This window comes from Penicillium macrosclerotiorum (assembly GCF_028827735.1).
Source record: "Penicillium macrosclerotiorum strain IBT 26536 chromosome Unknown utg000009l_segment0_segment0, whole genome shotgun sequence".
Classification (NCBI taxonomy): Eukaryota; Fungi; Ascomycota; class Eurotiomycetes; order Eurotiales; family Aspergillaceae; genus Penicillium; species Penicillium macrosclerotiorum.
In genome coordinates, this window is record NW_026643088.1 from 275,687 (window position 1) to 300,753 (window position 25,067).

Sequence of the window (25,067 nt, forward strand, 5' to 3'; positions counted from 1 at the left end):
ATCTCACCACTATCTCATCGTCATCAGAGAAATCCAGTCAGGTTGATACAGATCTGCCTTGAAATCTACGCGTTGCAGTGCCTCAACTCTATACTGTTCCGTGTTACGCTCAAAGAGGCTTGCCTGAGTCGTTATGGCGGCCGCCGCTGATGTTCGCGACATGCTGGACTTGCCCGCCGAGGGCCAGCCCAGACCGACCAAGAAGCAAAAAGTCGTCGAGAAACGACCGGGTGTGTCTAGAGTGGATCGCATATTGTGTTAATTACCGCTGACTTTATATGTATAGAGGGTATAACCCGTGAATTGTATGCACTGCTCGGCGAACGTGCACCCCCAATTGCTATCAATGAGAACAAATACAAGGGGCGCCCAAAATGGATGAACAAGCTGCGAGTCCGACCATGGTATGCATAAATCGGATAATATGGCATGCGGTAGAAGTTAACTTTGTATTTTTGCAGGCGTATGTCGCCCTTCACCAACAGTGCCCGCGACGACGGCCTGGTTCTTAACCACTGGCAACGGAAACACGAATCGAAACAGCCCGTTTTGCCCGAAGGGTCCCAAATGGAAGTGGATGGAATGAAAGAGGAAGGAAAGGAAGAAGCGCCCAAACACCAGGAGCAGGAATATACATTCTCCAAGTACAACATCAAGGCCCGGGTACCACGGCGATACACGGACGAAGAATACAACCGACATTTGAAAAGTGATGAATGGACCCAAGAGGAAACGGATTATCTCATGGACCTCGCTTCAGAATATGACTTGCGTTGGGTCATCATTGCAGATCGCTACGACTATCAACCACACCTGGACTCCACTCCAGATGCCAATGCGATTGTACCGGCCAAGCAGTACCGGACAATGGAGCATATAAAGGCACGCTATTATTATGTGGCCGCAACTATGCTGGCAATTGAGCATCCCCCGTCTGAGATGTCGGAGGCTGAATTCGAATTACACGAAAAAATGCTGAAGTTCGACCCAGACCGTGAACGGGATCGCAAGGAGCTGGCTGCTTTGCAATTGAATCGCACTGCAGACGAGGTCCGGGAGGAGGCCATGCTGCTAGAGGAACTGAAACGTATCACAAGCAACGAGCAGACGTTCATCACCGAGCGTCGCGAACTCTACTCCCGCCTCGAGGTCCCCATCAGTGTCGGCAACACCACAATGTACCAGTCGAGCCAAGGCCTCTCCCAACTTCTCCAAACCCTTCTCCAAGCCGACAAGAGCAAGAAACGTCGCTCGATTCTCGGTCCAGAGGGTGCTGTCGCCAGCCCCGCTGGCCAGACTCCTACCCAGGCGACTGCCATGGGACGCGCCGAAACACCCAGCACAAACCCTCCCCCGCCACCAAGAAAGGCTCTATCACAGCCCAGCCACAGCAGACGGCACGAACTCTCACCCCAGCAGAGGAAGCTCGGTATGGCGTGCAACACCATGAACGCCTGTCTGGTGGCGTCCAGTTTCGCAGCGATCGCGCTCAGAAACTCACACAAGCCAAATCAAACGTGCAGACACAGAAGCTGGCCGGGGCCCTGGCTGAGCTTGAGATCCCTGTGCGCTTGTTCATGCCTACCGAGCGCGTGTGCAAGGACTTTGAGAAGCTCATCCAGTCTGTTAATCTCCTCCTGGATGCCCGCAAGGTCTCCGAGAAAGTCGAGAGCGAGATCCGGGTCCTTGAAGCTGCCAAGGCGGACCGGGAGCGTAAGAATGCCCCTGAGTCTGCTGCTAAAGATCCTGACAACCCAGAAGTCAAGACAGAGGCCGAAGAAGGCGGCAATGGCGTGTTAGAGTCGACTGCTGCGGACGGGGCTGAGGCTTCGACGGCCACTGCAGAGGGCGAGGCAGACCAAGCCAATGGAGATGATGCTGATGACAGGGCACCTGAAGAGACACCTGCCAAAGAGGATAGCACTCATAAGCGGTCCGCCAGTGTACTGAGCAGTGTTAGTGACAAAAGCTCTAAGCGACAGCGACGCTAGATGATCCAATCTTCTCTTTGTGTCTGGAAAGTCTTGGAAACTGCCCGTTTTAAAAACTGTATCATATTCGGCGCTGGGATCTGGATGCCGCTGTACGATTAATGACATTCTGTTGCTGGGAGCTACCATCTATAATTCACAATTTGACTCCGCACTGCCGGTTAATAATATACCACCAAACCCCTCCTGCTCGCTATAATAAAAAACGAACAACCACGCGCTTCACATTCTGACTTTTTCCATTCTGATCCCATCACTGGTCATCAGTAGTAACCAGGTCCCATAACACCCTACTTGTCCGACTTGCCCAGCGACTGCCTTCAAATGATCCTGGCATCTGAAGACACTCTCGATACATGCTTGCTAAGTCCTCCGCAACGGTACTCTTGGTGGAGTTGGCTCGGCCAAGGCTGTCGGCATCACAGTCCTGGTACGGGCCCGAGGAAGCCTGAGACACATCCTGCTTATGTAGATTTGAGACTCGCCGACTGTCTCTACGCTTGGAGAATCGGCGAACCCATTTGGCACCCCGAGAGTTGCTGGGACGCAGCAGGTGGGCAAGATCGTCAGGATTGGGTTCCCGTCCAGTGCGAAAGAACTCTGGCTCAATGTCCGCTGCACTGTCACCTGAGATTGGAACATCTTGTACTGCTGCCGGGTGGACAACATTTGTAATTACGGATCGCCGTCCGTTATTTTGTTCTTTGCGACCCCGAGGGTGGGCGTTCAGGGACTGGCTTAGCCTGGCCCATCGGTTGACTGCATTGTCCGCAGATTGGCTATTATAGTGGGAGCTCTGCGGGACTTGACAGTGCTCCATTTGAGTCATTGGAGGCACCTCGGATGCACGCAGGCTCCCCGAGCTCTGTTTGCTACCTCTCGGAGACTGGGGGTCCTGCCCCTGGCTGTAGCGACCTGATAGAATGGCTCGTAAGTACGGTGGCTCCGGATACTTGTCAACGTTTCGGATAGAGCTTCTGGCCTTAGGAAGAGTGGTGGGAGCAGCCTCCTGGCCAGTCTGACGATTGATGACTCGGATGGGTTCTGGGTTTGGTGTACTGGTCCCGGCTGCATACCCAGAGTCCCGTCGTTCTCCTGAAAATTGGACAACTTGGCCATTTCCCAACCCTGAGCCCGCAACTGAAATTTCGGGTCGATCTGATCCTTGCTGAGTATAATAATGGCCATCTTCCAACTTGGATTGTTCCTCATCATTAGGCACCGGACTATAACCGTATCCAACTCGTCGGCCTCCAGACATCCATCCGATGCTGACTTTGCGGGACGAGCCAGCCTCGTTGTTATAATTTGATTCCATTTGAGCAGGCGGGGTTTTCGAGAGCTCGTTTTCACAATGCTCACGAAATTTGCTGCTTAGGCCTTCATTTGTTGGAGAAGGACCTGTTTCAATAGCAAAGCCTTCGTTGAATAATTTCTGTTTGATATCCGGGGGAGTTTCAATTCCAGGGGAGGAGGCTCCGAAATGAGACGACCCAAGACAGGGGGATGAACATGTTGATATAGGGCTGGCCTGGTGAGAATAGTATGACGATACATCTCGGCGGTTCGAATGGGTTTGCAACTCGGGCACAGAATGTGCAGACGCCGATCTCTGACTGGTTGGAATGTTCTCTTGCGAAGCATTCAAAAATGCGCCGTACTTGCTGAGGCGAATCAATTCGGCGATAGACGGATTGCATGAGCCTGTCCCAGAGGATGCAGATGGAGAGGCAAGCCGGTGTGGAATACCTATTTCGCCCAAATGAATTGGTCGAGGGTCTGTGCCAGGAGTACCGGAAGCGATGAGTTGTCGTCTTTTCGTAACCATAATGTCATTTGGCTGGTTCGGTAAAGAGCCTGAAGAGATGCCATACTTTTGGCGGTTCGGTCCTACGAACTGGGCCCAGTCTACCGCAAGACTTTGATCCTGAAGGGCATCTGGGACCCGAATAGTGGGGAGATGCTTAGTTGCCGATGTTTTGGGCATTTGATTGATCGCATTCAAGTCTGGAAGCGACCTTGCTTGATTCACTTGATTCATCTTGATGCCATGACCGGTTTGTATGGCCCCTTGGACAATGACCCCTCCATGTGAGGGCGAATTCGACCTATGAGAATCTGGTGACTCATAAGCTTTGTGATAGGGACTGCGAGCGCTTCTTAGGCTGCTGGGTGGCGTGTGTATATATCTCATCCCAAAGGCAGATTCGGGGGGTTCTGGAATGTTTTCGCCATGTCCCATCGCCCAGCGCTCAGACTCGGTTCGTTCGTGACTGCGTTCTATCAGATCACTTAATTCCATTCGACGACGGCCGCGATGCGCAGGAGAGTTCACTAGATCGCGTTTTGGTGTGGTGATACACTGTGCGTCGCTATCATATCGGCTCTCGCTCATCAGGCTGCTTCCATAGTTGTCTAATACGGCGAGCTCCGTTGCCGGTTTCGCGGCGGATCGGGAGGACTTGCGGGAAAAAGGGAATGTAAATTTGCTCTGCTCGCGGTGGTCACTTGAAGCTTTGGAGGTCTTGGACTCGCGGGAGAATCGGCGCCGGAGCATGCGAGATATGCTCTCCGGATGATATTTTGAGGGCAAGGGGACATTCTGCGATCCAGCTTGAGGTTCTACTTCCTTCAGTCAGAACTAAGATTTATTATTTTCTCATGTGGAATGAAACGTATGAAACACATCAAGGCCAATGTAGGACATACCTTGCATCTGTCTCTCCTGGACTCGCGTTTGCCCTGGCTGATTGCATTGGTAGGACGGGGCGACGTCTGGCGAAGCCGGACGCGGCTTTCGCCAAAGAGGACAACTGAATAACACCATCTGGCCTGGAGAGGCACAAAAGATGGCAGAGGCTATCCGCCAGTCTGCGAATAGATGCACTTTTGGTTCCGAGCAGGTGCCTTCCCATGAGCCTTCCCGATTGGGGTCGATGGGGACCTGCCCGATACAACGCCAGGAGCATCCTTCGAATCGGAGCTCATAGTCAGGGCAAGTTCTCCTCGAGTGTCTCCCATGATTGGAGGATCTCGGCTGTTGTCTGGCCCTTCTCTGGCTGCCGGCTTACCAGTTGCGTCCGGGTTGTTGATCCCAACTCTGTTCGCGTCTGTCGATTATCGATGGGCAAAAGGGCCTCGTGGAGGTTCTCTTTTCCTTGAGCTTCCTCGACTCCTGGCAGACTTCGTCCCCTCAAACCCTCTTTTGAGGTTGCTTCTGAACCATTCCGCCTGGTCGCAAGAATAATTGGGAGATCGACCAAGTCGTGTCACTTCATTACTTCTGCTGCTGTGCGATGTGGTACATCCGCAGGGGAGCTTTTTCTTTCCCCTTCTTTTCTGATTCCTTATTTGCTTTCCCCTCTTCGTTCCAATGAGCGTCTCGAATGAGCGTCTAGAATGTCCTCGAGAGACGACGGTGGTATTTTTGCATCACCATTTGACCGAATAGATCTCTCCTCGTGTACCCGAAGAATCTTACAGATCCCATTGTGAGAGCGGCAGGGACAAAATCTCCTCCCTTGTAGGACATGTAATATCTCCGATACCCAATTGGTGGGCTTACACCGATGGATTATGCAGACTCCGTACAGGCTGTTTTTCTTATTCTGGCTCGCCGGAATCCGAGGGGGAACCGGTCTACCCCGCTAGAAGAGTCGAGGGGGAATGTGCCTGCCTCACTCCGTCAACCAGGAGATTCTCGACTTCCCACTGACTCAGCGAGCCTGAGAGACGGCGCGGACTCGAGCGTACTCTACATGACCACTTGAATCCGCTGCTTTCAATTCCCTCACCCTCGACATTCCACTTATCGAGGGGCCCCTGAGTCTTATCGCCCCGTGTCAAAATGGCGTGATCTCCGCCGATCACGGAGACAGTCTCGGTGGGGTACCGTTACACCAGAATTACAATACCCCCACTAAATAATCCACGCAATCCCGCATTGTCCACCCCAATCTCCCCCCCCCCCCCCCCCCCTGTCCTTGCACGACCTCACGGGTGTACGTACTGTAATATTACCAATGCCCCTCCATCCCATTGGGGTTTAGACCCAATCTTCCCCTCCATTTTTCTTCTCGCTTTTTCCCTCTCATCTTCTTCTTTCTCTTTCTCTCTTCCCCAAAGGCATCGGGTTCTTTTGTATCTTGCTATCCCTCTGAAGACCCCGCCTTATCCATCCTCTTTTCCCCGTTACCTACACATCCGTCAGAATGGTTCAATCGTATGTTCTCCGTCAATCTCTGAATCATCTCTGGTTGACATTGGGCCTTACTGACCGCTCCATCTAGCTCCGTTCTGGGTTTCCCCCGTATGGGTAAGCTCCGTGACCTGAAGAAGGCCACTGAAGCTTACTGGGGTGGCAAGATCTCTCGTGATGAGCTGCTTGCTGAGGGTAAGCGTCTCCGTGCTGCCCACTGGCAGCTGCAGAAGGCGGGCGGTGCCGATATCATCCCCTCCAACGACTTCGCCTTCTACGATCAGGTCCTCGACCACATCCAGCTCTTCGGTGTTGTTCCCGAGCGCTACAGCAAGTACAACCTCCACGCCCTTGACGAGTACTTCGCCATGGGCCGTGGTCTGCAGAAGGAGGGTGTCGATGTCCCTGCTCTGGAGATGGTCAAGTGGTTCGATTCGAACTACCACTACGTCAAGCCTACCCTGCAGGACAACCAGGTTTTCAAGCTCGCTGCTGAGCCCAAGCCTGTTGCCCAATTCCTTGAGGCCAAGGAGCTGGGTATCAACACCCGCCCCGTCCTCTTGGGTCCCGTCTCTTTCCTTGTTCTGGGCAAGCCTGACCGTGGCCAGAGCGTTGACCCCATCACTCAGCTGGACAAGCTCCTACCCCTCTATGTCGACCTTTTGGCTCAGCTGAAGGCCGCCGGTGCTGAGGATGTCCAGATTGATGAGCCCGTCCTCGTCTACGATCTCGCTGAGAAGGCCAAGGCCGCTTTCAAGCCCGCTTATGAGAAGCTCGGCAACTTGGGTGACAAGGCTCCCCGCCTGACCCTCGCCACCTACTTCGGTGACATTGTCCACAACATCGATGTTCTGTCCCATCTCCAGAACCTGCACGCTATCCACATTGACTTGGTCCGCAACCCCGAGCAGCTTGACACCGTCGTTGCTGCCCTTGGCCCCAAGCAGACCCTGTCCGCCGGTGTCGTTGATGGTCGTAACATCTGGAAGACCAACTTCAAGAACGCCATCGAGAAGGTCGAGGCCGCTATCCAGAAGCTCGGCAAGGACCGTGTTGTCGTCGCCACCTCCAGCTCCCTTCTTCACGTTCCCCACACTCTGGCCAGCGAAGACAAGCTCGATGCTGAGGTCCGTGACTGGTTCAGCTTCGCTGTTGAGAAGGTCTCCGAGGTTGCTGTGATCGCCAAGGCTGTGACTGAGGGCCCCGCCTCTGTCAGCGCTGAGCTCGAGGCTAACGCCAAGTCCATGCACTCCCGTGCCACCTCTGCCCGCACCAACGACCCTGCTGTCAAGGCTCGCCAGGCTGCCGTCACCGCTGAGATGCACAACCGCAAGGCGGCTTTCCCTGTCCGTATCGCTGAGCAGACCAAGAGCATCAAGCTTCCTCTCTTCCCCACCACCACCATCGGTTCCTTCCCCCAGACTAGCCAGATTCGTGTGACTCGCAACAAGTTCACCAAGGGTGAAATCACCCCTGAGCAGTACGAGAAGTTCATCGAGGATGAGATCCGCGCTGTTGTTAAGCTCCAGGAGGACCTCGACCTTGATGTTCTGGTTCACGGAGAGCCCGAGCGTAACGACATGGTTCAGTACTTCGGTGAGCGTCTCAACGGCTACGTCTTCACTGAGAAGGCCTGGGTTCAGAGCTACGGTTCCCGCTGTGTCCGTCCTCCCATCCTGGTTGGCGATGTGTCTCGCCCTGCCCCTATGACCGTCAAGGAGTCCAAGTTCGCTGCTTCCATCACCTCCAAGCCCATGAAGGGCATGCTTACCGGCCCCATCACCTGCTTGCGCTGGTCCTTCCCCCGTGACGACATTCACCAGTCCCAGCAAGCCCAGCAGCTCGCCCTCGCCCTGCGCGACGAGGTTGTTGACCTTGAGGCTGCCGGCGTCAAGGTTATCCAGGTCGATGAGCCCGCTCTTCGTGAGGGTCTTCCCCTCCGCGCTGGCACTGAGCGCGAGAAGTACCTCACCTGGGCTGTTGATGCCTTCAAGCTCTCCACTGCTGGCGTTGAGAATGGCACTCAGATCCACTCCCACTTCTGCTACAGTGAATTCCAAGATTTCTTCCACGCCATCGCTGCTCTTGATGCCGATGTTCTGTCTATTGAGAACAGCAAGTCGGATGCTAAGCTGCTGAAGGTCTTCATCGATGAGGCTTACCCCCGTGAGATCGGACCCGGTGTCTACGATATCCACTCTCCCCGTGTTCCCACCGAGGAGGAGATCAAGAACCGTATCGAGGAGATGCTGCAGTATCTTCGCCCTGAGCAGCTCTGGATCAACCCCGACTGCGGTCTCAAGACCCGTAAGGAAGCCGAGGCCACTGGCCAGCTCCAGTCGATGGTTGCTGCTGCCAAGTTCTACCGCCAGAAGTATGCTCAGTAAATTCTGTGCACTTCTTTTTTTTTCATATGTTTCACTTCCTATAATGTGTTAATTGACGGAGGCGGCATTCTCAACCCCGCCGCCTCCAGCACGGGGAGTTTTCCTTTTCTTTTGTCTGTGATGAGTTTATGACGATGATACCAAAAGTTCAACATACGGGTTTCAACGGTTTTGTGGATTAGAGGGCACCAAAAAGCGGGTTTACGGAGTTTCAACATGACTAACGATTTCAACATGGGTGCCGCCAATTTAGGTGCCAATTATTTCAACAATTGCTTTGGTCTCCCGTCCTTGCGAAGCAGTTGCTGTCGCTTGGACCTGGAGAACGAAGAACCTTTTTTTTTTTTTTAACGTGTAGAATTAGCTGTGAATATACTGCTTTTCCTATGCCGTAATACCTACAGTCCTTGTCGGCCCATCTGTTTCGTCAGACCCAGCCGTAAGGTGCAGTTCTCCTGATTCCATACCAATTAATGTAGCTTAAGTTGCCCTTCCACTGCTTCAAATCTCTCGAAGTAGACTGGCTCCAAGATAGACATGGACATGCTTTCTGCGGGAGGAGTTTCTTTTGATCAGAAGAGAGACTGGGGGTTCTAATAATGTGGTGCCTTTGAAGCTGAATGTGGTTTTCCAAGCAGAATAGAGAGACCAAATTGGAGCTGGGTCACTGCGTCAGCTAGGTCGCGAAAAGTAAGTAGGGTCCTTGTACAAAAGGACCTTCAGATATAAAATATTTGAAATATACGTTGATTGCCCCCTTGCTGATGCTATTTTATCCAAGTATCCAATATCAGTCATCGTTGTGATCTATATAGTGTCTGAATAGATTGGCGATAGAGCCAGATAATAACGATGCAAAGGTTCTATAGAAGAAGGGATTGTATGGTTGAGTCGGATAACTGGAGCATGGTATTTTCAAATATCTCAAATATATTGACCAGCTATGAACATAGAAGCGCATGAGGCTAGTATGAGCACTTCCAATGCCAAAGGATGAAGACCGGAAGCCACAAACCAACCATACTATACCACAGAGATCCCAGGTGAGAAAGACGGCGACTTGCACCGCCTTCCATGCTCCCGATTGCACGGCGATGAATCTTTGAATAATCGTCCTGTCCATATGTTCCGTTGAGTGTGACATGTGCCGAAACCGTGCCATCCTCCAACCGGACCCAGGTTTCCACATCATCGACCAGGTTCTCCTGCTTAAGGAGAATTTGTCGTCCGCCACGCATAGCATTCCCGTACCCGCCATATCCGGTATGTCGACCATAGCACATGTTAAGCCCGTTTCCTGCAAGATTCTGAGAAACCGTCTTTCCGTCCCATTTGAAGCACCTAAATGGAGTCAATATGGCCCAGTACCAAATAGAGTCGCACATTAAACATTCAATCACAGCATACCAGTCATTTTCATGGTCGTGTCCACTGAAGGTGGCCATAAGCCCCGAGGTGTTCAGAAGCGCCTGCATAAATGCTATATCTTGGCCGGTGTAGGGAGTATCTCCGGATCCTTGCTGGACGACTGTTTCCCCGTTGAGGCCGGGTGATTTGCGGGAGTCTACCCCGTTATCTTGGTATGTGCGCATAGCATCTGCAGGTATATGGTAAAAAGCTAAAGAAGGAATACTATGCCCATACTTGCTCGTCAGGTCGGAGTTGGTCTTGATAAACCAGTCAACCACCTTTTATTTTTTTTCCCCCAGGTCAGCATTGGCTAAGAGTGATTGGCCCAGAGATTTTTTTAAAAAAAAGCAACAGTGAAAAAGAATTGGGCCATACAGATTGGTCGACCCAGTCGCCTCGTCGGCCTGAACGGCCGTTGGGTACTCGGTTAATTGGCTCACGTCCACCTCTAGAATCAAAGAACCACAGCAAAAGAGTAGGTATATCGGATTCAGATCCATCGTGAGAGAAGACGGGTAGATAATAGTTCGTGACCCCTGCCATCGGATCAGATATCAATTTTTGTGTCAGGCTATTCTTGTATCGTTTCTCTTGGTCGTATTCATCCTGCCGCGGGTCTAGATTCGGATTGCTGTCATGGTTGCCGTATGTCGACGCCCACAGGTAACCCCCATCAAGCAAAGGGCTAACAACTTGATGGAGATATTGGCTGGAGCTGGAGGCTTTGGTGGCTTCCCCAGAGACCAGGTCCCCGTTGATCACCACCAGTTGGGGCTTCTCCTTTGCGAGGACATATTTCATTACATGTTGTGTTTTGACATCTTTTCTTGAATCTAGAAGGTTCCTCAATTAGCCGCTTGTTTGTATCAGACTACCATGACCTGTGTTGCCGTTCCTGACCTTCAGCAAAATGTAAGTCTTCAAAAACACTGATTTGGAAAGTGCCATCTTTTGTAAATCGCAATGTACGATCCGGGGTTGAACACCCCTGGTTCTGACCTGCTCTTGCAGACCGACCTAGCATACGGGCCATCATATCTGGAATTCCGGTCAACCAAAGAGCGAGACAAAAGCAGAGACAAGCCAAGCGCTTTATCTCACTGCGGCCTAGGAAGGCTGGAGTCTTCCGTGGCGGCGCCTGTGGATCAACATCGTGACAGTTCTTGTCCAAATCGTCATCCGAACCATGGAATGTTCCGGTGTCGGCTTTTTCGCATGATTCCATCTTGGAGGAGACATTGGGTGGCACAGTGCCGATATTGAGGGCGCACAGGGTCTGCTTTGAGTGCCAACCGGCGTGTTGGCCGTGCTTGTTCTTGCCGTCGTCCCCGTCCATTTCAAGATCTCTCTGGTTCGCGCAGTGTGTTCTCAGCGGGCGAGCACTCTGATACTCAGGTCACCTCTGGAAGATCTGGAGGATTTGATCGAGTCTGGAGATCCAGGCTCGAGCTGACATCAAAGACATTCCACTGAGCTTGGTGAAGACCCTGGTCCCCCGCTTTTTGCTCCGCCCTGAGTTCCCTGCTGAGGGTTGGAATGTGGGGAAGGGGGGCTCATCGTGGGTCTGATTGGTCTTTCCGCGGCGGATGTTTGGGGGATGCCCGTCGATGGTTGGGCCCATGCTCAAGCAACCATCTGCAGGGCTTCCCAGGGCAATGACGTCGGTATCTGCATCAGGTACAGTGTATATTTGGCCGGTTGCACGGGGTCTAGAATGTAGGGGCGCTGGGACGATGTACCGAGTCTCTCCACGGAGGAGTCTTTTACTGAACTGGTGCTACGATCGCGAGGCCCTCCAGCTAGACATTGGACGATTCACAGAGAACGCCGGTGAAGAAATAGCACGGACCAGGGAATCTTCCCAATCCCGTGTGTTCGAGTTCTATACAGTATTATGCTAGTCGTCCTTTCGATTTCCCGACTGTGATACGGGCGTGTCAGAACATCCTCATCAACGCTATTCTCACATCCATGGGCACCACGGCACCACAGCGCCCCGGCCCGCAACTTCTTTTTCCCCAAACTTCTCCACATACCACTTCCGTCCCCATCGAGCGTGTGGCAGCATATTTGCTACTGCGTTGATCACAAAAACAACAGCGGGCAAGGGCAGTGGTAGCCCCAGAGAGTCAGCGGCCTGTACAACAGGCATGACCCACGGTGCAGGTCGAAAGAAGAGAGGCGCCCCGGCTTTTTCGTAGAGAGTGCTGTTCCCAGAAGTCACGGAAGGGAAGACGGCTAGACCAGCGAGAGCAAAGCCTGTCCATTCCAGCCACTCAAACACATAGTGTGGATAGAGAATAGACCGGAAAACACCCTTCACTGGCGGGATCACATAGACCTTATGGAACTTGTTCGTTCCGTTTCCAGGGGCCTTGATATCGGCTTTCTTCGTGGCTCGTTTCTCGACTTCCTCCCGTCTGAATCGGAAGAGAGCTGTTTCGGAATAGATATTACCAATCATTCCGATGAAGAATAAAGACGTCCCAATAACCGGAAGAACATGCACTAGAGTGGAAGAAGCGGAGTGAAATGCGTCACTGCCCTGCGTGCGCAGGCCAGGGATGGAAATTTCATAGCCATACAACCACCCGGAGAGACAAGAGGAATTGAACCAGTTGAAGGCTATTGCACTGGTCATGACGAAAACATGGATGGGGGACATGCTCGGCGCCGAAAAGAAAGGCGAAATGATTGCACGGTTCGTGTAGTGGATGCAGTACAGAGCCACAACGAGCTGATTAGTGACTGGCAGCTCTAGTAAAGACGGCGAGGTTTGGGACAGATTAAAGAGGAGGTTAAGCGGGCCGACAATCTCCATGGTAAACCATGCCAATCGGCCCGGGATGTTGAAAAGGGAATTCTGGATGGACGTTTTGCCCGCTGGATGCCATGAAAGTATCCATTGCACGATACTGACCTGAACAGTGGGTTAGAAACAGCGATTTCGGAAACAGACCCGTCTGAAAACTTGAGTCCGTGATCACTTACCACTGGGAAGTACTGAAAGATCGACAGGACTGTGATATATGCTGCCGGTGATGGCGGTGCAAACTCTGCCAGTGGGGGCAACGAAGCCCAGGCACTGGAGAAAACAGTACCCATCTGGACAAGAGACTTTAGAGAGGGCAATCGCAAGGGTGAAGAAGGAGACTACCCGCAAAGGGAAAAAGAAGCCTTAAGCTCCAGGAGAGTTTAAATAGTTCCGGTAGTTGCACAAGCGATATGATGTAACCAAGCCTAAACAAGCAAGCGGTCATGATAAGCTCCACTATCGATCCCCCTTTCGTCCAAATTGGGTAAATGTTGGTTTTAGACGGGTATTCACGATGTTTACAAAATAAGATACAGACGTGTGGAGGCCATCAATTGAGGAGGACTGTTACCCTGCTGACAGTGCTTGGAGTTAGCCTTGGTGCTATCATTGGTCTCTGATCTGCCACTATGAGAACTTCAGGACACACTTTTGTATGGCGAGCCTTTCTCAATTACTGATTGGCCACTCATGGGTTGGCGATCGATCGATCAGAGTCTAGGATGAACCATCGATCCTCTAATACCGGATACACAATGATTTTATCGAAGGAGCCCAAGCCAAAAAGCCGATAAGAGAGTCCGATTAGAGAGCAAACTCCGGTATTTCTAGATACAGTCTAAAGCTAGTATATTCGTGGAGCGAGAAAGCCTGATGAAGCTACCTAGCCATTCGGCTTTGACTTGAACATCATAATCGTAGTATCAGTCCGCGGAAATGTCCATCTGCTCCCCAGCTGTACTTTTCTTGCCAGTTCGCTCTGCCTTGAATGCCTCGATCTTGGCCTTGAGTTCGGTATCTGCCGAAAATTAGCTGATTGGACCGGACGGTGCATCGTGCATGAGACTAGTGAGACAAGCTTACCCGGGAGCACATCCTCCATCTTGAGTGGAACACGGTTGAAGGGGTCGTGGGGATCACTGAGCAAATGCGAACGGATGGTCGAGCGGTCAATAGAGACCCGTGAGCTCGGAAGAATAACGGGATCTTCTATGAGTGTGTACATGAGAGGGTCTGCGAAGAATTAATTTCACTTGGCATTTCCCAACGTATCGGAGCGAGACATACCCAAGAATTCGTCTGGAACCTCACCGAGGTCCTCCTCTGCCTGATCATCGGCTTCCTTGGCCTCCTGAACCTTCTTTCGCAGCCGATCCCATCGCTGTAAATCTTCTTCGGCTGTTAACTTATGATTACGCAAAAGGACTGCAGCCTTCTCAAAAAGTACAGGCTTGTAGGACCGTCCATCACGAGCAATAGCCGTGATGAAAGTTTCTTTGCCCATGAGGTTCAGATACACCCTTGCAATCTCGCTAAGGAATACCTTCGGCTCGAAGCCATATTGGCCCGGGTTCTCAACTTTGAGGTTGGAGCTCTTCGGTCCCGCCATCGCCTCCAGATTGTAATTCAACATATCAGCAAGACGTTGGACGATCTCGGGCATGGTAAAGGCGTCGGCTAAAGCCGCGGTAAAAAGCTTCAACATGGCCATTGTTTCGTTGGTCAGCTGCATGTAGGACTTGGCACTCCGTTGAACTGTGGTTAAGTGTTCTTCGCGTTCTTGTCGGGTGGTGGGGTCCATCGAGTTCCCCTCACTGGCGAGCTGGTCTTGGATGTTGTGGATGGTTTTGAAGGCTCCAAAGGATTCATCCAGCACATAGGTCACATCGTTCAACAGCAAATTGACAAACTGGACAAAAAAGTCCACGTTCTGGTTGGCTTGGTAGGACAACTTCTTTCGATACAACGTGTTTGGCCAGATGCATTTGATAATCTGGAAAATCTCGTAGCGAATATTGAATTTGTCAAAAAATTGAGTGTGCGCACCGGTATGCTCCGCCTCAATGTAGAATCTCATCACGGCATGGAGAAGGTATTGGTTGGCGAACGGCAGCGAGTTCAGCAAGTCAACCAAGACGCCGCGTGCGCCTCCGGGGCGGTCCCATGTACCTCGGAACAGAATCGAAACAAGGCCCGCCTTGAGATATGGATTCTTGATATAGCTAGAGCTTTCCAAGAAAGAGATGCACAGCATCACCAACTCATCGCCCTCAGTGGCAGTGATGATCTGGGGCATAGCCCACATAATGAATTTGAAATTGCTGACAATAACATCCAAGAAGTATTCTGGGAGGCATTGGAACACCTCGGGTTGCTTTTCAGGGAGCGGTAAGCTGACTTTCTCCTTGGGAAAGTCCGCACCTGACACCAGCTTCAATAGCCAGACAGCGAGATGACGCATAAACAAAATCGAGCGAGTCTGCCACTGCTCATCAAATAGGACACCTTGAAGGCTGTACTTCAACGCCAAACCCAGATCGAGCTTATCCCTGTACTTCTTAAGCGCCTGTTCAAAGACACGTAACTGCATGGGGTTGCCAGTCCAGCGGTGCCGTTCTAGTTCAAATTTGGTGATGGTGGATTCCATGTGCCTCAGATCCTTCTCAAGTTGCTCCAGCTTCGAGGTAAGCGATTCGCTGCCATAGTGATGAGCAGCAGCTGATAGGAAGACAACCTCGGTCGTGAAATTGGATTTGCCTTCCACTTTCTTGGAGTAGAAAGCATCCGACGCATGCTTGTCCGCATTAATCTTGGTCTCATCCTCCATGTCTACCCGGGGATTCCGTTGAAGATATGCTGCTTCAATATTGTTGACTTTGCTGAAAGACGCATTCATGATCGGCTCGCATAGATGGTCAAGACAGGACGTGATATTAAACATGAAACCGTCACTTGACACCTGCTCGGGGTCAACTTGCATGGCCCGGCGCTTATGATTGATATTCACAGCAGTCGCAAACCAATCAAGAAGGCGCTCTCGAGCCTCGGGCGAGGCACGAACTATTGTGTGTACAATTCTTTCAAGTTCCGACTTGATCATGTGCTGGGTCATGCGAAGCGAGCGCTGAGCATTCAAGATATAAGCCTGGTCCCGGGTCTTGGGGCTAGAAAAGAATGACATGGTGACATCGGGTTGGAGAGGGGACAGACGGAACCAGGGCCCCAGGAGGGTAACCTTCTCAAATTGAGATGGATCCTTCGAATGATTGAATATCGAAGATTCCGTGATAGCGACTGCGAGTGGCGAGAACTGAACAATATTTCGTAATGCCTATAGTGACGCCATGAGTACCTCCGAATATGGGTAAAATAAACATGGAATTGAATCAACTGACCATCAGATAGGGTTGATAGTCACCATTAGCATCCTTAGTGGACAACTGGCTGCTCAGCTCCTCAATCGCGGTGATAAGAGCGGGCTTAATGGCCTCATCTTCGTCAAAGCTTTTGACAACCTCACGGAGAAATTCGGCATCAAGTCCCCTCGAGTCATCGGGATCTAGTAATAGGTGCCGGGCCAACGGTGAAGCTTCAGGGGAGTCGACACTACAAGATAAATAGTAAGTACATGAGTGCCACATGGATTATTCTGTGAAATAACAAACCCAAACATCTCAGGCATTGTGATCGCAAAGATGCAATAACTAAGACACAAACGCTGAGCCTCATTGTAAATGTGCGATTTTTTGGGGTCATTTTCAGGCTTCTTCATCTTCTTTTGAATATCCTTCCAGCATGGTAGCAAATAGTCCAGTGGACGCTGCTGCTTTGTGTTTGAAGCAGCCTCTAACAGGGCTTGGTCCAGATATGCTATCTGCAGACGCAGTTCTTTGCCTTCATCCTGCAGTTCACTCCGCAAGCCAGGAAGGAATATCCGTTTCCCATTGGTTGTATAGGGTGTTTCCACGAGGGAAAGCTTGAATAGCTCGCCTAGGGTCTGATGTTCAAACTCTTCGATGGTCTGGGGCTCAGCTTTTGCGGTATTTTCGGACCTGGTGGGCCTGGAAGTGCTGACGGATGAAGCAGCCGAGGACGGTCTTTCTGGAGTCGAGATAGCTGGAGTGATCTTTATCCGCTTTCCTTCTGCATATAGTGGTGTCTGTGCGGTGGATGTTGGTGAACATGGAACTCGGGGCGACTGCTGCTGAGGCGCGGGGGACTGTGGGCGAGAAGTATTGGGAGAATTAGAGGGAGAGTCTGATGGACTACCTGGGGGTGGTGTAGGGTTTCCGAGTTTTGCCAGGCGCTTGTTGCGGATCTGAAGCATTAGGCAAGTGTCATGTTAGCCCGCTGCGGAGAAGAAACGCTATGACTGTGCGGTGGGGGAAGGGGTCGGGCAACCTTTTCCGCATCAGACAGTGTGTCCGACATGTTTTGCGCTCCAGCGAATCGAGGGCTATAAACACCCGTAGCGAGGCGATCGCAGTTGTGTCGGGAGTTGGGCAGGTGTGCCTGGCGCACCGTGGATGTCGAGTTTCGGAGTGGGCAATCCTTCTCAAACGTGTGACAGAACCAGGCACCGGTAGTGGCCAAAATCAACCGAGCAATGAATGCAAATGTGCCAGAAATGAGGTCGCTTGAGGTGCAGGAAAAGGAGGGGAAAGTGCAGAATCACGGAGAGGTTCTGTCATGATCGCCGGGGTTCGCCCGCATGTTCTGCAGGGTTGGGGTCAAGGATGCCTCTTGACTAAGCAGTGCGGATGGACTAAATCGATTTGATACCAGCACTACATACATCCACAAGGGTTTATCGTAAATGGATACATTCTTTTGGTCTTCCTTCTCTGCCGGGATATGACTACAATAGGCCTGAGACCAGAAAAAATAGGACTTGGGATTGAAACGCCTGTCGAAGCGTGCCGACTCCGAATTTGACGCCACCAACACCGAGAATATAGCAGCAGCAGGCTGGATGCATTTCATAGGCACTATACATAATGAGGGAGACAGATATAATGAAACAAAAAAAAAGCCCAATAGACGCCACCCGTCGTGCTACTGACGTCTTTCCATGATGAGAACCAGAATGGCAGAATCAGCGCAAAACGATTCGAATTACACCTGCTCATCTGCAGGCTCAGTTTCTGCCTTTCACCTTCTCTAACTGCCGACAACTCTTCAATTCCATTGCTCGTGCCTCCCTCATTTTCTCCACGTCCGGGAAGAACCAGCCCTGGGCATCCTGAATCTTGCGTTGTTGCATTTGCGCTTCTCTTTCACATTCGTATTGGAGACCGGTCACATAGTTCACCTCTACACGGCGGTCCAGTTGTTTGAGCTTTCGAGGACTAAGATCATCGACGTCGAGAGGGTTCACGAAATAGTTAAGTTTGAGTTCTGGGGTTATACGACCCATGGTGTATGGCGCCTGGGGGGTATTGATTCGATAGGATGGTCCTGATGGCGTTGAGGAGCCGGACATAAGAGAGGAGAGAAGGGGAAGGACGAAGAGCAGGAGGAGAGGCAGCAGCTGGCGGACAAAAGCCCAGCCATCCACGGGTGGCTCCGGTTGGCCACTGCTGGTTGTGCGAGGCCGCCGGCGTGGCATGCCTCCTCCAAATTGATGTACTCGGAATCCTGGACCGCCCCCCATGTTGAAGACAAATGGCTGACCGGCTGAGAAATGGGTTGTTAGCAACAAAAACAGGCCCTATATCGTAGGATAAGGCATACCACCAAAAGGACTGAATCCCCCACCCATCCCTCCAAATCCACCACTGAAGAAGCGGTTGAACAGCTCCTCTGGCGAAATTTCTTCCTCAAAGCCCGCGCCGCGTCCTGCAGATCGTGGGAATCCACCACCGCCAAATCCACCGCTGAATGGAGAGGCGCCGCCGCTTGAGGCCCCCGCGCTGGGGTTGAATCTGCTATCGGGGTCGCCGCCATATCGATCATACTGGGCCTTTTTATCCTCGTCCGAGAGAATCTGGAAAGCACGCGAGACCACTGCCAAGCGATGTCAGAGACCGGGATGATTGCATGTAGAGCCAAAAAAATGGTACTCACTTTTGAAGGCCTCGTCTGCGCCGTCGTACCCATTCTTATCCGGGTGAGTTAGCAGACTCTGTTTCCGATAGGCCTTCTTGATTTCGCCTCCAGAAGCGGTTTTCTCAATCGACAGAATCTCGTAGAACGCGGTCGCTGTGCATTTTCGAATTCGAATGACGGCTGCCTTCTGTTCGGGGGTGTATTTGCGATCCTGGTTTCCCTGGTTATGGTCGCGCGACCTGGCGCCTCCGCCGTTGGCATCGGAGCCAGACGCCGTGGCTGACGGCATGTTGGAGAGTCGGTATTAGAAGGAGGTCTCGCCGACTTTGGGGGGCAGAGATGTAGGCGAAGAAACGACAGGAACGAGTGGGTAGGGTGGCGCGGGACCGCGGAGAAAGGGGATCCAATGATTCCCCGACAGATCAGTCGAATCGGGGGTGGAAAACACAGACAGGTCAGCCGAAACTATAGAGCCTGGGCTGGTGGAGATGGAGGGTAATGCGGGCAAGGGTGACTTGAGGGGGATCCGACTGAAAGAAGTGGAAAACTATAGACTTAGGTGTCTTTCTTTGCCAAGCGCGGGAACGCCAGTTGGTTGCGAAGCGCTTATCGTTTGTATAGGCCGACCCTCCGACCTTTTCTCCGCCTCAAATTGCAACGACCCTTCGGATTCACTCTCACGAGCCCGCCACCGCCTAACGACGTGTGTTGCCTTTGCCGAAGCAGTCTTGCTATTTTGTCCAACGCAATTTGTGGTCTCCTTCTGCCTTCTCCAGTTTCTCTCCCTCGCTTCTCGATTTCAACATGGCGAAGGATTCCATCGAAGAAACAAAGCAGACCCTGGTGCAGCGCTTTCGGGCTTGGGGTGGTATGTGTTTAGCATTTGAATCTCTTTTCCTCCCGGAGTTCTTTTATCACAAGAAAATATATTTCAAAACTGACACGGACGATTGTGTGTAGAAAACTCGTTCCCGCCGACCCTTCTGGCCTCTCTCATCTTCGCGCAACATGCTCGACCCTTCCAATTCTTCCCAATGATGTTCCCACCCATTCTGCTGTTTACTAGCTATGCGAATCTACAAGGATTCAAGACCGAGACCGCCGGTATCAGTGCTGCGTGGTCGGGCTTGTATCTGCTCCTGGCGGGCCGGCGGCGACAGCCGCTGATGAAGAAATTCGGAGCTCGCGGCATCGTGCGCGGCGCGACAATGGGTCTCTGCTTGGTCAACATGATTGGAGGAGGACTAGCATATACCCTGGGAAAGCGCGAAGAGGAGGAAAGCAAGCAGGACAAGTCGTAACGCGAAACAACAACTCTTGGATGCTAGCATGGAGCAAAAGTGTATGATATATGTCTAAGAAGGGGTGGGCTTGCATGGGTGGAATCTATTAGGTGTTTGGCGTCATTTTGCCCTGCAGAATTGATTCATGTACATGTTTGATATCTATGCTTAATTTTCATCGAGGCTGTGTGGATTCAGGCCTGCAATTGAGTTTTCTGTTTCAATGATATATGATGACAGACCCATCAAATCTTATTGCCCAAAATATCCGTCGAATAGGGCTGCTCATATTGCATAAACTGTTGTACACGATCTGGCACCAACCACTCTAGATCCTGAGGCGCAGACTTGGCTGCTTCACGTGCCTTGGTCGAACTGACCGGTGGATCGCCGGGCTTCCTGCCTTCCACAAGCTGGATCTTTTGAGCCCACTCCCGTCGACCACCTTCACTTTCTCGGTTACCGCGAGCAAGATCGACAAGGAACTTCTGCTGCTCCTCTTTCTCACCCCACTCCTGCCCCGGCCGTAATGTTACCCGAAGCCGGTGCTGGGAAAATAGCGGGGCAAGAGGCTGCAAGGTGTGTTCCGGAGGGTAGTATTTCGTGTCGAAAATGCGAATTAGAGTATCATAGCCAGTGAGGTGAACTTGCTCCATCGGCGTTGAGTAATGCCCTGAGGTTTCTATTGCAGTCGCTTTATCGATGAAGTAAGGCTTTTTAGTTACGCCGATGTCAACGGCAGGTATGTGGTCCATAGATGGTCCAATTCCAGGGGAGCTTTGAGTTGCAAGATGGGCGCGCAGATCATGAGCAAATAGCTCCATCATCGCGAGTCTGTCCTCGAACAGAGCAGGCTTGGATGGCTTGTCTGCATTTTGTGTGGCAAGCAAGAGCAACAAGCGCGAGCTGGGCTCCAATCGTTCGAGAAGAGCGGAGCTCGCAATGCGGAGGTGGGCGCGGGTTGGAGGGTTGAAGGAGGAGTCCAGCACATAGAGGATCTTCGCTGGTGGAGAGCGATCGCAGGGGATTGTTGTCAGAATTTCAAATTCTTTGCTCGAAGAGGCGAATTGCTTCAACAGAGAGGCGTATTTGACACGCAGCGATCTGAAAGAGGCCATGATTGTCAACTCACGAAGGATCGCAATGACGCGGACTTGCTGGCATGGGAATACGATAAGATAAACAAGCTTATCTGGCTTATCGGAATCGTGCGAGAACTATGAACGCTATAGAAAAGGTGAAACGGAGGGAGTTTGAGATTGAAACCCAGAATACTCAATCAAACTTATTTTTTGACTTAGAAAATAGAGGTCTAGTTTCTGATGATATTGAACTCGTTGTCCCAATCCCATCTAGGTGAATTTTCATCATCCGAACCGATGGGTGACATTGCTGCAACGGGCCATTGAAACACGATATCCGGGTCTACAGAAGTTGTCTTTTCGCTATTTGGCCCAGGAAGACTCCCCTCCAGCGTGAGACTGTCTATAATTTCGGGAATTGGAGGCGTTAAGCAGCCCGCGCTTAAGTCAGAGAGATCTGAAAAATTGCTCCCCTTTGACGATGTCTGCTCGAAGACGGGATTAAGCGGGTCCATCATCGCCCAATAGTCAACCAGGGATTTTAGAACGGCCGATTCAGTATTACTAAGCTCATCAACAAGGGGATTATCTCGCAAGAGTAGATCACTGCTTCGGGCACACTGGAGAGCAAATGACTTGAGTGCATCGGCCTACATCCATTATCAGAACGGTTAGATTGCCAATTGGGGTTTCCAGTAAGATTCTACTCACCATGACCTGAGCATTGCACCAAAGCTCTGAAACCTCACTCAAGTAGTCCAACGATGTTCTCAAATATTCTGCAGAGGCCTGACTAACCACCAACTCCTCACTGTATAGATGCAGAGCGTGTATGGTACTGGCCACTAAGATGCAGTAGCTGTAGACAGAAGGGACAGGCATATAACCCGCAGCCTTAGCTTCCACAAGGACAGTAATCAGGGAACCAGCATGAACCAACGAAGTGGTGCGAGTATCTTCCAGCCATTTGGTTGGCATTTCGGGGATTGGACGAGATTGTATTTTCATCCCAAGCAAAAGCGGATGGCCAAGGATGCAATAAGCAAGGTGGTATAATGTATGAGATAGAACCATATGTGCAATTCGCTCACGATCTTGATCTTGTATCTCACTTTGAGAGCGTGGTTGTCCAGGAGCTGCCAATATAGGACTATTATCCACAGCCAGCTCTTTCAGAAACTCCAAGTCTGTAAGAATTCTGTGATAGGATGAGTTTGGGTCCCACGGAGCTTCATTAGTGCTTTCGTCATTCATCATATATTGGATAGTGCGTCCGAGGACTGCCGATAATGCGATGCTGATACCAAACATTCCCGGTCGGATAGAAGAATCGCGAGAGTCAACAGCTAATAACTTCCCGAGTGTGATGGGAGGCACCCGTTTCCCAGAGTAATGATGTGTGGGTAAATTAAGAAGGCAATCCGAGTCTCTGATGGCGTGTGGCCGTTGGAAAGAGCAGCATACAAAGCGATCGAGGAGGTATAACGACCAAAACAGATTCCTCCGTTCATCACGTCTCAATTCGGAAATAGTTGTACTGGACTCAAGCATCATTTGAAGATCTTGGCTGATCCGAACGGCCATTCCGATTTTGACCCAAGCACCTCTTCTTCGCCCGGCTATAGTAATACTGATTTAGCAAATATACCTCGACCCTCAATAGATAGAATATTGAAAGTGATTACCAGTTGCATCAATGACAGCCAAAAGTGCAAGAGCTTGGACTACCGTCACCTCATCATTGTCATCCAGGCCATTTTGGGAAGTGACAATCAATTCCCACGAACATCGTGCATACTCATCGATCGTACTTTGCTTTCTGTCCCGCCACTGGGAACGGGACGAGTAGCGTGCAGCGGTCGCGATCAGGGCCAAGCGAAGATGGAGAGGAACCTGATTGTGAGCTACCTTTTGTTGGAAAAGAGCAGAATTGAAGAATCCATATGGCTTATTATGACAGTGCCGGAAATAGACATCGCATGCTTCAAGAAACACCTTGTCGGGCGTAGGAGATGTGCTACAAGCCCATTTCAGAGATTAGCCAGGGTCGCGAGGGCCGAAAGCGAGTCCACCCAGAAGGGAGGCAAAGAGAGAAATTCTGCTTGAGAATACCTTGAAGAGCGTTTTTGTGTCTCCATGGGGTGTCACCCGAAATGTCAAGTCGTGCGGGGATAGTGGGCGCTGAGAGGTGATTCAAATTCAGGACTGTATTTATTGTGTGATGTTGAGATGTTAAAATCTTCGTGTGTCTACCTGACTTTTGAAAAACTCAAAATCCTTGATAACCTGCTTCTCTAGATCCCCAAAAATGCATGCACTGAGATCACATTACTCAATTATTTGCTTACGGCTTGTCGGAGTCCGGGGCCAAGTGGGGGATTGCCGGCCCCGTATTGAGCTCCTTCTCCGCGTTTAACCGACCGGGCCGGTGAACGTTACGCCCGGGGAAAGAGAAATCGGGGATATTGATTATTTGGCGCTTCAGTACCGATAATTTTCTAAGACATTCTTGTAGTTATTTATGTATGTATCTAAACTCCAAATGATGATGAGAACGTGCACGCAAGCGCGGGCTCCAGCTAATTCATCCGCAACAGAGCCGAACGAGTCACCCCTTGCATGGTGTTTGACTTCTAATGCAAATCCAGGTCAGCAGACGAAAACTTTTGTGTATGCTAGGTGTCTTCATGCACATGCCCTCGTTGCAGCCACTCCATATTGTCACGGGGGGGATTCAGCCTAGCTGTTGATGAAAAGAATTGTCGTGTGCGCTGGTGCCCATTATTGAAGTCTGAAGTTGCGTGGGGAAAGTAAGTTAAGCTGCTCTTGAAAATTGCTAATAAGCTTCTCAAGAAAAATAGCAAATTTAGCATTGATTTGCATTTCAAAAATCAAGGATCATATAGGAGTAGCCAGTTAGAAGTTTGAGCAAATATTAATTAAGAAAGAAGGACCTTTGAGCACACATATAAGTAGGAAGTTTATTAGCCAGTTTTGTTGTCCACCAATAGCATTTGAACTGAGTGCTGAGAATTGGATGGTATTTTGTATTTTGTTTGTATCGGACTAAAATACTCCGCAGACCAAGAGTGCTGATTTCCCTAAGACATGATATATTTGTCTTCATCGAAGATCAACCTAGTTTCTGATTTTTCCGAGCCTTCTGCTCCCGATACTTCTCTATGTAGAACCCGTAGGGTCTGGATTGTGGATGTTCAATATCAATATGTGAGCTTCCGTCTGAAATATCTGTTAAACATCCGTCATACGAGCCACCCGGGCAGCCCTGCCACTTGATGGCTGTGCTTCGACATTTGTACGCCTTATACCGAACAGCACTGTTTCTGGCGCTTCTTTCCTTTTCTTTCTCCATCAGCCACGGCTTCAGTTTCTCCTTGAGAGCTCGATAAACAACAACGTAAAGATGGACTTCGAAAACCACCAGGTTTTCTTTGGCGTCAACCATGGCTTTCATCTCTCCCAACCACGCATTTTGAATATAAAGGCTTTTAGCATCGCCTTCATTGTCAGGAGCATGTTCTGGCATTTTTTCTAATGACGCAAAATATGGCGAGTCGATATAAATTCGTAATTGAGTCAACCTAGGAAATTTGCTTCCTATGCTGCTCCACAAGGAATCGTAATCTGCTTTATTCTTTTTAGATACGTGTGGCTGGATGTCGGACCCCATAGGCCACCACAAAGTCAGACGCCGGATCATTGAAAGGCTAGAGGAGGGGATCTGGGCGGGCAAAGTGCTACAGAGATCCAGTTGTTTGGAAAAGCGGAATTCGTTGGTAGCGTAAAGCGTAGATAGGCCTTCTATATATCTGTCTTTATCGTCATTGTTGTC

General features: G+C 50.9%; 10 protein-coding genes across 10 annotated transcripts; 3 read left to right on the forward strand and 7 right to left on the reverse strand.

Moving 5' to 3' along the window:
* Nucleotides 1–133: 133 nt before the first annotated feature.
* On the forward strand, nucleotides 134–1,991 carry N7462_009273 (SANT/Myb-like DNA-binding domain-containing protein; the record flags this gene model as incomplete). Its single annotated transcript, XM_057080987.1, has 4 exons — nucleotides 134–230; nucleotides 287–404; nucleotides 462–1,429; nucleotides 1,507–1,991. 4 exons carry the CDS (start codon nucleotides 134–136, stop codon nucleotides 1,989–1,991), a joined length of 1,668 nt encoding a protein of 555 aa, XP_056929824.1.
* A 253-nt stretch (nucleotides 1,992–2,244) lies between these two features.
* On the reverse strand, nucleotides 2,245–4,548 carry N7462_009274 (uncharacterized protein; the record flags this gene model as incomplete). The annotated part of the gene is made up of 1 exon (XM_057080988.1): nucleotides 2,245–4,548. The coding sequence occupies one exon, from the start codon at nucleotides 4,546–4,548 to the stop codon at nucleotides 2,245–2,247; it is 2,304 nt and encodes a 767-aa protein (XP_056929825.1).
* A 1,654-nt stretch (nucleotides 4,549–6,202) lies between these two features.
* Nucleotides 6,203–8,576, forward strand: N7462_009275 (5-methyltetrahydropteroyltriglutamate--homocysteine S-methyltransferase; the record flags this gene model as incomplete). The annotated part of the gene is made up of 2 exons (XM_057080989.1): nucleotides 6,203–6,213; nucleotides 6,281–8,576. 2 exons carry the CDS (start codon nucleotides 6,203–6,205, stop codon nucleotides 8,574–8,576), a joined length of 2,307 nt encoding a protein of 768 aa, XP_056929826.1.
* Nucleotides 8,577–9,541: 965 nt separating this feature from the next.
* N7462_009276 (metallophosphoesterase family protein) lies at nucleotides 9,542–11,322 on the reverse strand (the record flags this gene model as incomplete). The annotated part of the gene is made up of 4 exons (XM_057080990.1): nucleotides 9,542–9,917; nucleotides 9,984–10,264; nucleotides 10,362–10,819; nucleotides 10,887–11,322. The coding sequence occupies 4 exons, from the start codon at nucleotides 11,320–11,322 to the stop codon at nucleotides 9,542–9,544; spliced, it is 1,551 nt and encodes a 516-aa protein (XP_056929827.1).
* A 627-nt stretch (nucleotides 11,323–11,949) lies between these two features.
* On the reverse strand, nucleotides 11,950–13,091 carry N7462_009277 (3-oxo-5-alpha-steroid 4-dehydrogenase family protein; the record flags this gene model as incomplete). Its single annotated transcript, XM_057080991.1, has 2 exons — nucleotides 11,950–12,906; nucleotides 12,978–13,091. The coding sequence occupies 2 exons, from the start codon at nucleotides 13,089–13,091 to the stop codon at nucleotides 11,950–11,952; spliced, it is 1,071 nt and encodes a 356-aa protein (XP_056929828.1).
* Nucleotides 13,092–13,724: 633 nt separating this feature from the next.
* Nucleotides 13,725–17,232, reverse strand: N7462_009278 (ubiquitin-ubiquitin ligase UFD2; the record flags this gene model as incomplete). Its single annotated transcript, XM_057080992.1, has 6 exons — nucleotides 13,725–13,819; nucleotides 13,885–14,034; nucleotides 14,089–16,132; nucleotides 16,197–16,407; nucleotides 16,467–17,119; nucleotides 17,203–17,232. The coding sequence occupies 6 exons, from the start codon at nucleotides 17,230–17,232 to the stop codon at nucleotides 13,725–13,727; spliced, it is 3,183 nt and encodes a 1,060-aa protein (XP_056929829.1).
* A 706-nt stretch (nucleotides 17,233–17,938) lies between these two features.
* On the reverse strand, nucleotides 17,939–19,138 carry N7462_009279 (J domain-containing protein; the record flags this gene model as incomplete). The annotated part of the gene is made up of 3 exons (XM_057080993.1): nucleotides 17,939–18,477; nucleotides 18,535–18,807; nucleotides 18,868–19,138. 3 exons carry the CDS (start codon nucleotides 19,136–19,138, stop codon nucleotides 17,939–17,941), a joined length of 1,083 nt encoding a protein of 360 aa, XP_056929830.1.
* A 515-nt stretch (nucleotides 19,139–19,653) lies between these two features.
* Nucleotides 19,654–20,150, forward strand: N7462_009280 (uncharacterized protein; the record flags this gene model as incomplete). Its single annotated transcript, XM_057080994.1, has 2 exons — nucleotides 19,654–19,717; nucleotides 19,810–20,150. 2 exons carry the CDS (start codon nucleotides 19,654–19,656, stop codon nucleotides 20,148–20,150), a joined length of 405 nt encoding a protein of 134 aa, XP_056929831.1.
* A 227-nt stretch (nucleotides 20,151–20,377) lies between these two features.
* On the reverse strand, nucleotides 20,378–21,250 carry N7462_009281 (nicotinate-nicotinamide nucleotide adenylyltransferase; the record flags this gene model as incomplete). The annotated part of the gene is made up of 1 exon (XM_057080995.1): nucleotides 20,378–21,250. One exon carries the CDS (start codon nucleotides 21,248–21,250, stop codon nucleotides 20,378–20,380), a length of 873 nt encoding a protein of 290 aa, XP_056929832.1.
* Nucleotides 21,251–21,444: 194 nt separating this feature from the next.
* Nucleotides 21,445–24,761, reverse strand: N7462_009282 (fungal specific transcription factor domain-containing protein; the record flags this gene model as incomplete). Its single annotated transcript, XM_057080996.1, has 4 exons — nucleotides 21,445–21,864; nucleotides 21,926–22,833; nucleotides 22,900–23,231; nucleotides 24,484–24,761. The coding sequence occupies 4 exons, from the start codon at nucleotides 24,759–24,761 to the stop codon at nucleotides 21,445–21,447; spliced, it is 1,938 nt and encodes a 645-aa protein (XP_056929833.1).
* Nucleotides 24,762–25,067: the final 306 nt, after the last annotated feature.